The sequence below is a fragment of the Trematomus bernacchii genome, unplaced genomic scaffold (genome assembly GCF_902827165.1).
Source record: "Trematomus bernacchii unplaced genomic scaffold, fTreBer1.1, whole genome shotgun sequence".
NCBI lineage: Eukaryota > Metazoa > Chordata > Actinopteri > Perciformes > Nototheniidae > Trematomus > Trematomus bernacchii.
The window spans coordinates 1,614,224-1,628,363 of NW_022987654.1; the positions used below are offsets into that span (position 1 = coordinate 1,614,224).

Below are 14,140 nucleotides of genomic sequence, written 5' to 3' on the forward strand. Positions count from 1 at the left end.
AACATTGTAAGCAATGTATTAAAGACAACAAAAAATGTCCATGAAGGATCCATGGTCCATCCGTTCTTCATCACAGTAGAGTTAGGTAAGCTGGTTATCGACAGTCTTATTATCTGTTCTGGGTGACCCAGTTGATCCATCCGAGGTAGTTACTGACCTTGGTGTAGACGCCAGGGTAGTAAGAATAGGCACAGCCAATGCCCCAAGACACAATGCCCTCAAGGTTACCGTTACAAACCAGAGGTCCTCCTGAGTCACCCTGAGGAGGAACAAGAGTCAAAAGTTACACATTTTAATATAAAAAAATGCTTTTTTCCTTGTTCCTGACTGAGCTGAAAAGATGTTCATGTTTTCTTACTAAATGGTTGGTGTAAAAAGCCTTTGAAACGGCACTAATCAATATGCATCAATGTAAATGGATCATAGGACTATGAGGGACGTGAAAAGGGTTAGTTATAGTGAAGAGTCAAGAGAGAGACCACCCAAGTCTGCATGTTACCCCAGCAACACACATTCTTCTTTTTCTAGCCTGCAAACCCGCTCTTGATTTCAGAAACGTCGGGGAAAGCTCTAAAAACCCAAACAATAAGTTCCCAGCACCAAAGCGCATGCAGATAATATGTGTGGTTAGCTAGTGAACATAATGGGACAATTAGCAGCTTAAGATCCAGATTATTATTTTATAGAGTTGATTGAGACAAAAACAGAGCTACAGGAAGAGTTATTAATGCCTAATATTAGACTTGAAGTTATACAGGCGGCTGTAACAGAATCAGAAAAGTGAAGAACTATCATAATAATGAATTGTTCTTTGCTGTCCTTCAATTTGTGAGTCATAAGAGCAATCTGTCTTTTGTTTTACATGTTGGTGGTGGGTCTGGTAGGACTGAAATATTGTAGTGAATACTTTTGCAGTAAAATTCACCATAATGTGACATCTAATCATCACAGTACATGATTAACATTACCATTTTTAATTTGTATCTTTGATTTTATCCTTAATTTGATGAATCTGTGTGAATCTGTGCTGTCCTGTTTTTCAATCCTAACCTGTTGCTGTTAAACTACTGAATTTCCCCACGGGGATTATTAAAGGTCTCATTTTATCTTATCTTGTATGTTCTATTTTGTCCTTATGCAAGATTTGTTCCTACAGACAGTACAGACAGTTCTATCTCTAAAAAACACACACACACACACACACACACACACACACACACACACACACACACACACACACACACACACACACACACATACACACACACACACACACACACACACACACACACACACACACACACGCGCACGCACGCACGCACAGACACACACACACCATTATGTCTCACCTGACAGGAGTCTTTCCCCCCGGAGTAAGATCCAGCACAGATCATGTTTTCTGTGATCCTGAAGTAGTAGTAGTACCAGCAGTTTCTAAACATGTCCACATCCACAGACCTCAGTTCAGGTGACAGGCTGTAGCTGTTGAGCGAGGTCACGCCCCAGCCGCTGACTTTGCACCGGGCGCGGTCGGCCAGGGCCGGTGAGTCCGGCTCAGGCAAAGAGACCAGCCCGACCCAGGAGTTTAGGACAGCTGGACGGTCCAACTGAGCCACAGAGAACATATCCTTCAGTCAGTCAACACAGAAAGCTAATGCTGACAAAGCATTGCACCTTTCCATTTCACATTCAAATGTAAGTAAAGAAGGTTGTTGCTTTTCTAAATTACACTCATGTGGTGTATGTTACTTTTTTCAGGCAATGTATTTATGTTTATATAAAAGTAATGTATTAAAGACAACAAAACATTTCAATGAAGGATCCAAGGTCCATCCGTTCAAATCTTCATCAAAGTAGAGTGATGGTTTGATGTTTGATGTTTCACAGCAATTGCATACAAACACTGTCTGAAACTGAATACATTGAATGTGGTGCGCGAAAAGGATAAATAAGAACATCAATGTGAAGCTAATTGTTAATGAAAGGTTCGATGTAGGTGCGTTTCAAAAAGAGTTCTAGTTTAAAAGTGTTCCAGTGCACTGGGGATTCAGTTGGATTGAAAGCCACCAATATTTGAATGATAAGCAAATGAATTAGTATTGACTGAGTGGAATAGTAGTCACCAAAAGAGCATTTCCACTGTGTCATAGGCTGAGTGATGAGGTTACACATATAATGGGAAACTCCATTAACTATCACTCAGCCTGTGAAAAATGAGTGGTGAAAGTAACATTTACTCAAGTACTGGTTAGTTTCAAGTACCGGCACATCTTTGAGGTACTTGTACTCTTCTTAAATATTACTTTATACTTCTACTTTTACCTTTTTCTCATTGACCTCTATAGCTGTTTGTTATTATCGATAATATCCTATTAAAGCATTATCAGCATCTAAAACAGAACGTGTGTTGAAGTGAAAAAACTCCTTTGACTAATTGTTTTATAGTTATATGTTTTAATATATAGAAAGTAAGAATATACAACTTTTTAAGCAGCTATCAGTTCGGATTCAAATGTATTTAGTAAAATCAATGTTTTCATAATTCTAGTATCGCTATCCTGCTTTGTTCTTTCTTGATTCAAAATAAATCCATTTTTTTAACACTTTTATTCCTCATGCAACATAAAATCAGTGAAAACAAACTAAATGCAAAAGCACAACAAATCTTAATATGTTGACCTCCACTGGTTGACTACTCTGTTTTAAATCTATCTCTTGTGAGTACCCCAACTTTATAGAAATAGACATTTTAAACGTTATGAATTGCACCTCTATTTACCATAATAGGACACATCCTTAGATAGTCCCTTGACAGTCCTTACATTATCAACTTCCTCTTGACTGCCTTTTCTGTTTTTTTTAGTTTTGCTTGTCCTTGTTTGTCTACCCTCCCTCATACTGTAAAGCGTCTTTGAGTTCCAGAAAAGCTCTATATACATTTTATTTATTATTATTATTGAATGTAATGTAAGGATTTGTAGTATAGAATTGGATTTCGGGTCACTGACTCACCAATGTCAGTCAGTGACCAAATCAGTGTCTAAAATCTGTAAGATCTTATTAAAACACAATCTTCTTCAATCATCCCTCACCTTAATCAGCATGATGTCATTGTCAAACGTCCAGTGTTGGTACATGTAGTGCCGAATGACTAAGGCGGCGCTGAACCTCTGCTCAGTGCCTTCCTCTGTGTTGAAGCTGTGCTCCCCCAGGACCACTTGGATCATGTTGCTCCTGAACGAACAAAGAAGAAGGCAAAGGAGAATTATTTTGTTTTGGTGCTTATTTTGCAACGACAGATTAGAAAATGTAACACTACTTTCAAAGTTAAATAGACCTCTCTAATATTTGTTCAACACAGCTTTGAGGTTTGAATGCAAGGTGCAGCATGTGCTTCAAGATATTCAAGTACTACGTCACCCACATTATTAAAATGTGTACATCACTTACCCGATGTTACCTTGAATTCTTGACAAAATAAATAACGTTAATTTCTAAATCTTGATGGATTGAAGTACATTGGGTCCACATTTAACTATAGCAAAATCACATCAAATCATCCACTAACAAACGCTCACACAGTGTAATACCGTGTATATCTTAGAAGCCCATAAAACCCAACAAAACATTTGTTGCTTATTTTTGCAGTGTAGTAATATTATTTGATATCACTGGGTCACATGACATAGAAGCTATTGAAAGAAATCAAGATGTTTAAAAATCATATTGGTATGAAATATTATTATAATAATATTTGAATAAAACAAATAATAAATACATATTCATTAATATAAAATGTAATTACATTTTTTTTTTTTGCATCAGTCCATGACGTATAAGTCATCAACAAATGTGTCACATAATACATATTTAATTTGTACTAATATAGGCACGTAAGCATTTAGTTATTGAAAAATATAATAATTAATGAATGGTCCCTATGTGATTCTTTTGACATGTATTTTAATTAAATATGTAATGTAAACAGATTTCACATAATTGTATTAGGTTAGTTGAAAGCAACAATATTAAGTTTAAATATAGGTAATATATTTAGTTTCAACTAACCTAATACAGTAATGTGACATTTGTTGACATAACACTTTTAATTAAAGTCAACGTTTCAGTTTTTTCAGTGAATAATTCAGTGTAACAAGGGGCAAGTCATTGATGTATAAAGTGTCATCTTGTGGGTGAAGTATTCTTTCAGAGAGTACACTTTCCATTGTGCACAAGCATTCTGGTATCTGAGTGTAACACTGCAGTAACTTACGGTCTCCAGCAGTGGGCAGCAGACACCACCCACTGCCGGTTGATGAGGGTGCCTCCACAGAAGTGGTGGTTCATGAACAACAGGGAGGCCTGATACGGGATGGAGTTGGGTCGTACCACATCACCACCGATGATCCTCTGCCCATACACACCTGAGAGAAGAGGAGGGGATCAGTCACACAGAGTCAGAGAGGTTTCATTATGTAACTTGAAGGTCACCTATTATGCAAAATCCAAATGTTCATGTCTTTTATACATAAACATGTGTCCCCTCTATGTAAAGAGATTCTGAAAGTTTCAGGAAAAAAGATTCGCTCTCTTTTTGTCCTGATCCATTTATATAAAAACTTGTCTGAAAATGAGCTGATCAGATTTTGGCCACTTTATGATGTCATAACGATTGTTTGGCTTGGTAACCATTAGCCAATAACCAACCAAGGTAACCCCCCCCCTCCCCCACCTTATCACCTGGATCTCCTCCGAGAGCACCATTGTGTTCTTTTTAACCAAATATCTTGCAGAGGGGCGTGGGTGTAAGTGGCTCCTTATTTTCATCTAAAGTAACAGACAGAGAATCAGCACTTTTGAAACAGGGGTGAAACAGAGGGGATTATTGAATGCTGCAATGGGTGATCTGTTTGGTATTTCGAGCCAAACACTTCAGAGACATGTTTTGTATATATCTGAGACCTATAATATATTGATGAAAAACAGTATAATAGGGGACCTTTAAGATAAGTCTACAGCTTTCACTCATTCACTCATTCACTATATGAAGTTAGATATGTGTGAGTTAGAAGTTAAGTGTGTATTGTAAAGTATTCTTCAATGTCTCACCTCCTTCAACAAGCAAAAGGAGCAGTGGGAGGTAAAAAAAAGATGGAGCCCGGTTCATCTTAGTTGCTGCAAAAAAACAAAAAAGAACAGAGATGGTCAGTACAGGCCATACACTGGTAATAAAGAACAAGAGTGTTCACTCCTTGGCAGCTGAGGTTTGTGTCGGACAAATAAATGTAGGTCTTGCCGCTCACCAAATATCCAGAAATGATCAACAACCTTTGAGTTTGTAGGTGGGTTGCATGTTATAATCAGAGTGAATATATAAGTTAGGAAACGACAGGGTTAACTTCCTTTACATTGCATGGCTACTTCTTAGTTAGTCAGTTGAAGGTACTTTTTCAATGTATTCATTGGAACTCCAGTCAATAATCATTCGAATAACAACGATATTCATTTAACATAAAATCTAGAAAGCTGTCTCACCTTAAAAGTAAATAATCCACACACCGGCACACACACTATTCTCATACCGCGACACACAGTAAAGCTTGAGAACTCTCAGGCCTCTTTTATACTGTAGCCATGCCTCTCACTCTCATATTCCCTGCCATTGTGCCATATTTCTAAGTGTCTCTCACACACACAACAGTCTGACCTAGTACATGTTTTTTTTTCTAAACAGCAGTCTTCTCTTTTATCACGCTTCTCTTTCTAAGGCTTTTGTTTTCCCAGATTCAACCTATTGTCCAGCAGTGGAGAAAAAGTCAATCTTTGCAAGGATGAAACCCAACCAGCCATAGCAAAGGTAGAATACACTCAACAGACATGTCATTGGTGTATCCAATGATGTTACAAAATGCAGGACAAATGCAGTCTGCAGATCTTTCCTTCTTAGTTCCAACACACAGGGGTGTTTGGTTTGTAACTCATAGCCTTCATGCAGCTTTTTTCCCAAAGGTGTCATTCCAGCTGTTTGGGTGAAAGGTGATAGTGGCCTTGCACTCCCTCAGGTGCAGTACTGAGATGACAGAGGATGCCTTTGCGTGTGTGTGTTTGTGCATGGAGAAGTACTTGTTGCCGAATATTGTCAGTCAGAAATTTAGTTGAGAGAGGTTTATGTTTAAAACAATCGGACATGAATGTGTTTCTAGCTAATTAAGAACATTACATTCCCACAACTGCTAAATGTGGTAGATATGTACCTTTGTTTAAAAAAAGTATTGCAATTTCTGATGGTTCACAAATTAATATGTTCACATTGTAGTTACATACAGCCTTAGCTCACACCCAGGAAGACACATTTTGGGAAAAACACATATTTACTTACCGAAAAAGTTGGGTGAGATACCAGATTGACTCTCACCTCACCACTCTCACATCTGTCAATTCAGTATGGAGATAACGGTTAGATAATTTTTTGTATTTGTATTACACTACACTTGTGGGTTTCCTGGGTGTATTTGTGCTGCAACTATTTCTAGGCTATGAGAAGGAATTTCCCAAAATTCGTTAATTATTCTTTATTCCTTCAAAATAGTGGTAATGTTTGTTTACATAGCAAATTTTCAAGAACAGACAAAGTGCTTCAGAATAAAAGACAAACCCATAGCAGATGCAATATAAAAGTAAAGAACAAAATACAGATACAAGTAAATAAAAACATAAAAAAGGCTCTCTTAGAAACTTGATGTACAGACCTTGCTGTCAAAGGTTTGCTGGGGACTGGTACAAAGTAGTCTTAAGTAGAAATAACATTCACCTCCAACATGTTACCAAATCTGAACGGCTCAATACCACAGAGGTAAAGTGGTGTTTTGTAACTTAAAAATGTCACAATATTGTAAGGACAGTTGCGACACATCTGCCATATTTCCAAAATATTTGCATGAGTCTTTATATTAATAAAAGAAAAAAAACCCTGACATTAGAAGGTGATTTCCTGGGTCCAGGAAACACCTGACAGTGGAAGGCCACACAACAGCGTCTCTCCCATTCTTCTGAAGCATCAATTATTCAGCTTGCTCTAAATATGGGACAAGAGGAGGTCAGGCGAGTTTCTCCTCCCATGCTGTGGATGATGCTGACTTGCCAGGAGGAGGTTGGTGGCGATGATAATAGAGAAGATGATCTGTCTGGTGATAGTAAGTTATTATCATTTCAGACGTGATGATTCATACTCATACAGAGTAACACTTGTGCGCGTCTGGGCTGCAGAGAATACCTCTGTGTTGTCTTGACTCAGACGTGACTCTCCCCACAGCTATAAAACAAAGCTGTGCTCACACACACACACACATACACACACACACACACACACACACACACACACACACACACACACACACACACACACACACACACACACACACACACACACACACACACACACACACACACACACACACACACACACACACACAGTAGGCTATTGAAACATTTCAGCACAGATAAGGCTGGATGATGACACAGACAGAGCGTGCTGATACAGTATATATGAACCTGCTCAGCACAGTACCCTGTGTTGCCATGCCAACAACGTAAGGCCTTTCGACAAGTTAGGAGGGTCAGGAGAGAGAGAGTTGAGATGGTGCTGGGATGGCAGGGGGGTGCGGGGGAGTGGGGTGCTGAAGGTGAACTTTGTTGCACTCTTTCCTTTTCAATCAATGCTACAGTGTAGGACCCTTGTGCTCCATGTCAGGGTGAAGGATGAACACTTTTTTTTTCCTGAGGAAACTCGAGGATAGAGGTTGATGTGAGTGACTTGTACTGTTTGGAGGAGGAGTGGATGTCCAGCAGCCAGGAGCAGAGGACACTGGGTATGGGGCTGCAGTGTTTCAGCTACTGGTATGGTGTAGGACGACGGCCTGAAACCACAGCGATGATGAGCCTGCTCATGAGTTTATGTTGCATGCTCCTCAACCTCATGACAGTCCACAGTGAGTACATGGCTTTCAGCTCTGGTAATGTTCATTTATAAAGATTGGATACGCTGTGGTTTAAGGGTGTTTTGATTTAAATAATGTTAGAGAGGTGGCCTGATAGAGTTTTAAAGTTTTTATTTAAGGAATATTAATTAGTATGACAATTTGGGTCTTTGTGCAGCAAGTGAGATGAAAAGATAAATCTCTGCGTGATTGGTGTTGCAAATAAACTAGTATTGATGATAACGCTAGTATTTAGAAATAAATATGATAACATTTTGAAAACACACAAATGATAATATTATGCATATAATTCATGACTCTTTTAATCATTTTTGTACCGTAATGGTCACACTTCCTACCTCCCTATACTCGTACAAGTAGTAACATTTATTTGCCAAAAAGAGACAAAATAAACTTAGTTTAGGATGAAATTGACTCATTGCATAATTATTATTTATAGATAGATAGATAGATAGATATCTAGATATCGTAATAATGTCTAAATCATAATTGATCTAATATTGTGGCAGCCTAGTTGTGAGATGGAAGCTAAAGCCAGTTCGATTAGCTTAGCATAAAGACTGGAAACAGGGGGGTTAGCTTGGCTCTGACCTGCCTTTAACAGAGAGTTGTTGACCAGACTTCTTGGCTGGGATTAGTAACTTTATTTAGTCTACGCTGCAACAGGCTGGCACATAACCCCTCATAAACTGTGATTTTATTATTTTTGTATTTATTTTTTTGTACAAGATTGCGGCAAAAAAAGCAAATAAGCAAATAATGTTAACTTACTCATTTACATTGATTTACATAGCTACACTGCATCTGTCGTAACTCCTCAACAGTGTTCATCCAAAACTGTAGGGAATCAGTTTCACCTTCCCATCATGTCTCCTCTACTGTATGGCCTCAAGCCAATGTACAATAGTTGATCTGTTGCAAGAGGCAGGCTGGGAGAGCCCCCATTTGAATGTTTCAGAGCCCAGAGTGAGGTGGTGACATTAGAAGGTCAGGTTATATTGAATTACTTTCATTACGCAGCGGCCTCCCATGTGACAGAAAACCACTAATTGTTAGGCCGAATCAATGGCCTTGAAGGGGGGATTGTGAGGGCCTCACTCTTTATGTTTCTCCTTTGTTCACAAGACTCCACATGCTTCATAAGATGGACTTTTTTTTAGCATGCTTGAAATCCATACCAAGTGAGTTGTTACTATATTACCAGGCTGTTTTAGGTGCTTAGCAATTTACTTGGAAGCATGAAGAATCTTTTCAGTGTTTGATCAAAGGTTTTGTGCTGTGTCTTTACATAAGTAGGGGGGGAAGTAAGTATTTGCAAAGGTGTTTTAATGTCTACTCTCCATCAGTTCTGTTAGCTCTGACTTTGAAAAACGTTAACACTTTTGGATGAGAAGCGAAAAACGTCTTTCTGCCACAGCCCCTCTTAACCTTGTCCTGTAAATGTTTTTGTTTCCATACAGGCCGTGTGGTCAGGCAGGGTCGTATAGTAGGAGGTCACACTGCTGTGCCAAACTCCATCAAATACATTGTATCACTGCAGAGCACCAGGGGCCAACACTTCTGCGGCGGATCCCTGGTCCACAGGTACTGGGTGCTGACAGCAGCGCACTGTAACATCGGGTACAATTTTTCTTTAGTTCCCATCAACAAGCTGTCGATCCTTATGTTGTTATTGTTTGGTGAACACTTTCCATGTTGATTTCCATGTGGAAAGGTTTCATGGTACTTTATGATTTCAATGTTTTAACCATGTTAGCGGGCTTGGTTCTAAGGATGTAAATGATAGTCAGTTCATCTCAGCAACTATTGGATGGATCAAGTTTCTTACAGAAAATCCTGATGCCAATTGGATCTAGCCAAACGGCATCTTAAAGGGGACCTATTATGCAAAATCCACTTTTGTCATGTCTTTTATACATAAACATGTGTCCCCTCTGTGTAAAGAGATTCTGAAAGTTTCAGGAAAAAAGATTCACTCACTTTTTGTCCTGATCCATTTCTATAAAAACCTGTCTGAAAATGAGCTGATCAGATTTTGGCCACTTTATTATGTCATAACGATTTTTTGGCTTGTGTAACCATTAGCCAATAACCAACCAAGGTAACCCCCCCCCCCCCCCCACCTTATCACCTGAATCTCCTCCTAGAGCACCATTGTGTTCTTTTTAACCAAATATCTCTCAGAGGGGCGTTGGGAGTGGCTCCTTATTTTCATTTAAAGTAAAAGACAGAGAATCAGCACTTTTGAAACAGGGCTGAAACAGAGGGGATTATGGGATGCTACAATGCATGATCTGTTTGGTATATCGAGCCAAACATTTCAGAGACATGTTTTGTATATATCTGAGACCAATAATATATTGATGAAAAACAGTATAATAGGGGACCTTTAAGATGAGTAACCGTCAAATTATGTCTGTTGCCTATGCTTTCGAGGAGTTCTTGGAGTCTTGTGATAGGTTTGCTCTGTCCTTTCAGAGACATATGTTACCTTTTTAAGTGCTTGTCCTTGCAATGGTACTGATTTAAGTCCCATTACAACCGATATGTTACTAGGTCTTAAGGTTAGATATGTACCTTTATATGTATCCTTGCTACTATTCACACATGAACCAAGGCAAGAAAAGGTTCCTGAACATTTCAGGGATGGACTGGATGTGTGACAGGGACTACATTATATTAGAGCAAAGCTTGATAAAGGGAAGAAATACGAAGCAAAAATCAAGGCGGTTTTGCCTCCTGAATAGAAAATCTTTGACCTGACAGTCAGTTCGGACTTTGGTGAAGGTAAAGATCAAACTGTATCTGTAGCACCTGCACAGGCAAGGACATTCTTATGGCACTGGGCTCTATAGACGTCACTGTGTAGAAGCTAACTTGTCATGATTTAATATTGTGAACAGATGGTCCAAACAGATGCCTTTAAGCAAACAACCATTTTGGTACGGGACGTAACGTCAAAATGATCCCGCTTGATCATGACGCACAAATAATTCTGTTTACAGGACAATAGGAAGTCAAATAGTACTCAAATACGGTCAAGTCAGCTGACCTTGACACATCATCAGTGTGTGTGTGTGTGTGTGTGTGTGTGTGTGTGTGTGTGTGTGTGTGTGTGTGTGTGTGTGTGTGTGTGTGTGTGTGTGTGTGTGTGTGTGTGTGTGTGTGTGTGTGTGTGTGTGTGTGTGTGTTTGTGTGTGTGTGTGTGAGTGATCTTATCTGTTTCCAGGAAATCGGCTGTATTAGTTGTGTTATACTGCCCCGGCCCTGCCTGCTGCACACAGTAAGCCATTGTTCCCTGGCAGACAGACACTTCTACCATTATGTGTCTTTGTGACTTTGAATCTGTCTTTCAGGGCAGAGCACATGATGATAGTGGCGGGCGACTACATTGTAAATACCTTTGAGGGTACTGAGCAGTACGCTAAACCCCGCAGGGTGGTCACCCATCCCCTCTACAACAGGAGCACCAACAATGCTGACATCATGCTCATTAAGGTAGCGCAGGCACAATGCAGACACGTTTTCCACGCCCCTTAACATGAAAATGTATTGATTAATGTGTGGTAACATACATTTGTTTTTTGGTATTCAGCTACAGTTTGTCTCTTTTGTGCCTTGTTAAAATATGTTACTAAACTTTTAACATGGTTCATTTAAGTTATATGAATGTCTTCTCAATCACTAGTTTATTTATTTCTGCTCTCTATCACTAATAATGTTGAGGTGGAAAACAGCAGAACAATGTTGCGATTGCTTGGTAAACTATTGTTGTTTTAAACGTTCATATAACATCATATCTATTATTTCACCTGTGTATGTTACCTCTCTACTTTATTACTGATAATACTCAGAGTAGGAACTATAATTTATGTAACTCTTCTGTATCTCAGTGAAAGAAATCACACAATTTCTGCTTCGCAATGACCAGACGTTGCCATGATGAGAGGCCTTTTTGTGATTCAGTAGGCAAAGCAATGTGTAACAACATATACTTTCTACAAAGTCTAAATCAATGAAAGATGCCACTTTGGTACACCCTATAAGTACAACATAAAAACGTAATCATCTTAAGTTGACATGCTGAATGTGGTAGCTAACCATGTCCTATTGAAACACCAGCAGACACAGCTAAATGTGCCTTCTTCACACTTTTTGACAACTGTCACTAACTTTTGTTACCTGCTTTCTGTTAGTGCCGGGCAGCTTTGTACAGTGAGATTTGTTCTTTGCTGAAAACATTTAAAAGTGGTTAATGACAGCAAATGTTTTCGAAAACAAATGTTTTCTAGTTGCGGGCCCCCATGGTGTTGAACAAATACGTGTCGCTGGCGCCTCTCCCCAGGCAGGGCACAGGAGTGATCGATGGCGTGGTGTGTCGGGTGTCCGGGTGGGGATACAACAATCTGGGTGTAGGCCAGGCCCCCTTCACCCTGAGGACCGTCGCTGTGCCAATTGTTTCAACTGCAAGGTGTAACAGCAGCGAGTCCTTTAATGGAAACATCACGGCAAACATGATCTGTGCTGGCTACAGGATCGGAGGGAAAGATGCATGCAAGGTATGAGAAACAAATGCTTTAATACTTCCTTTCACTATGATGATTTTAAACATCTGTGAGGTAAGTGGGTGTTGCACATCAATGTATCAGTCCCATTGATCATAGAAAAGCTATTAAATCTATTTTGAAGTAATATGTTTCAGGTTATAGCTGAGGGTTGTCCTTTTTTCATCAGCTCAGATTAGAGCCAAACACTCTCACAGTTCATAAAGTTCATCCCCATGACAGTACAAGGAAACAGTTCATCATTTAAGTGTTGGTTCAGCTACAAGCTTTTATTAAAAAGCATCCCTGAAATAGCACCAGGACTGAATACCTTGGAGTCGTTTTGTAGCTACAGACACCTTCATGCTCAGATTTGTTTATCAGTATCATGTAAGAATTTCTGCCCCATACAACCTTTGATGTGAGAAGAAAATTGCATGAAACGCAATGTGAGATATACCAGTGTGCTATATTTCGCCTAAGGTAAAGAGCTGAATGACTAATTAAAATGGGCTATATTTATCCCTGCAGTAGGCAACTTTATGTGTTTGCATTTCCAAGTGGCAGCAAGAGATTATGATTTGATGAGTCTTATTGAAACCATACTAAGATATTACAGTTTGGTTTCTCACATCTGTTGATTTTAGTTTGTTTTGTGTTATGTATCGCCATGAAACATATAAAGTTATAATTTTTGTGGAACATCTTTCACATGTGGTAAACTCACGTGCAAGCACATGTGATTTCCTGATATTTGAAAACAGCAATGCTTTTCGTAATGGGTCAGAAAATCTGACAAATCCACATATAAATTGTGGTTTGTTTCACTAAGGAGCTTTTGTTTTTGGTTTGTTGTGTTTGTCTACAGGATTACTTAAAAATGAGCCAGAGCTTATTTTAAGTTAAAATGTACCACTGTACTCTTGAGTATCTTTCTTGATCTGCAGTAAGAACTTACTTTACTTGGACAGGTTATTCAAGACAAGGAAGTGTAACACCATCATCAAACTGGCTTTACATTGAGCTAAGATTGTTTGTGTTTTTCATGACGTAAGTTTTGACATGATAACTGACGGTGGGTGTTGTCTTGTTCTTACAGGGAGACTCTGGTGGGCCACTGGTGTGTAGGGGGTATGTCTACGGCGTGGTCTCCTGGGGCAACGGCTGCGGTGATCCTAAGTTTCCGGGAGTCTACTCTGCCGTGTCCAAGTTTCGCCGATGGATAGACCAAACTATTTACGGGTTACACACACGCTGTAGCAAATACTGATGAACATAATGATAAACCAACATGATGTATGTGAGAAAATGGTCATTCCCCTGAACATTTCTGTGACCAAAGGTGGTTATGTGGAAAATATGCAGAGCTATCTTTTTTCTGATAATATTTTCGATATCAATATAAAGGAGATGCATCCCATATTCTGAATGATCCACCTGTGGCTGGTCTCTGACTGCTACAGAATGTATGACCCACTACAGTGAGCACTTTATAAGCCTCCTGTGTATATACTCCAGTAATGTCAAGGTCTTTAAATACTATTTTTTGACAATAAATAATCATATTTAGAGAATGTGTGGCTGTGTGTCAGAGTTGAG

At 39.2% G+C, this 14,140-nt stretch overlaps 2 protein-coding genes across 2 annotated transcripts; one reads left to right on the top strand and one right to left on the bottom strand.

The window, feature by feature from the left end:
• Positions 1-68: 68 nt before the first annotated feature.
• LOC117486480 (trypsin-like) lies at positions 69-7,580 on the bottom strand. The gene is made up of 6 exons (XM_034134933.1): positions 7,568-7,580; positions 5,115-5,175; positions 4,274-4,432; positions 3,093-3,234; positions 1,350-1,607; positions 69-259 (listed from the first exon to the last, which is right to left on the bottom strand). The coding sequence occupies exons 1-6, from the start codon at positions 7,578-7,580 to the stop codon at positions 110-112; spliced, it is 783 nt and encodes a 260-aa protein (XP_033990824.1). The 3' UTR covers positions 69-109.
• Positions 7,581-7,840: 260 nt separating this feature from the next.
• LOC117486469 (trypsin-like) lies at positions 7,841-14,053 on the top strand. The gene is made up of 5 exons (XM_034134915.1): positions 7,841-7,988; positions 9,458-9,617; positions 11,354-11,495; positions 12,290-12,556; positions 13,641-14,053. Exons 1-5 carry the CDS (start codon positions 7,871-7,873, stop codon positions 13,809-13,811), a joined length of 858 nt encoding a protein of 285 aa, XP_033990806.1. The 5' UTR covers positions 7,841-7,870; the 3' UTR covers positions 13,812-14,053.
• Positions 14,054-14,140: the final 87 nt, after the last annotated feature.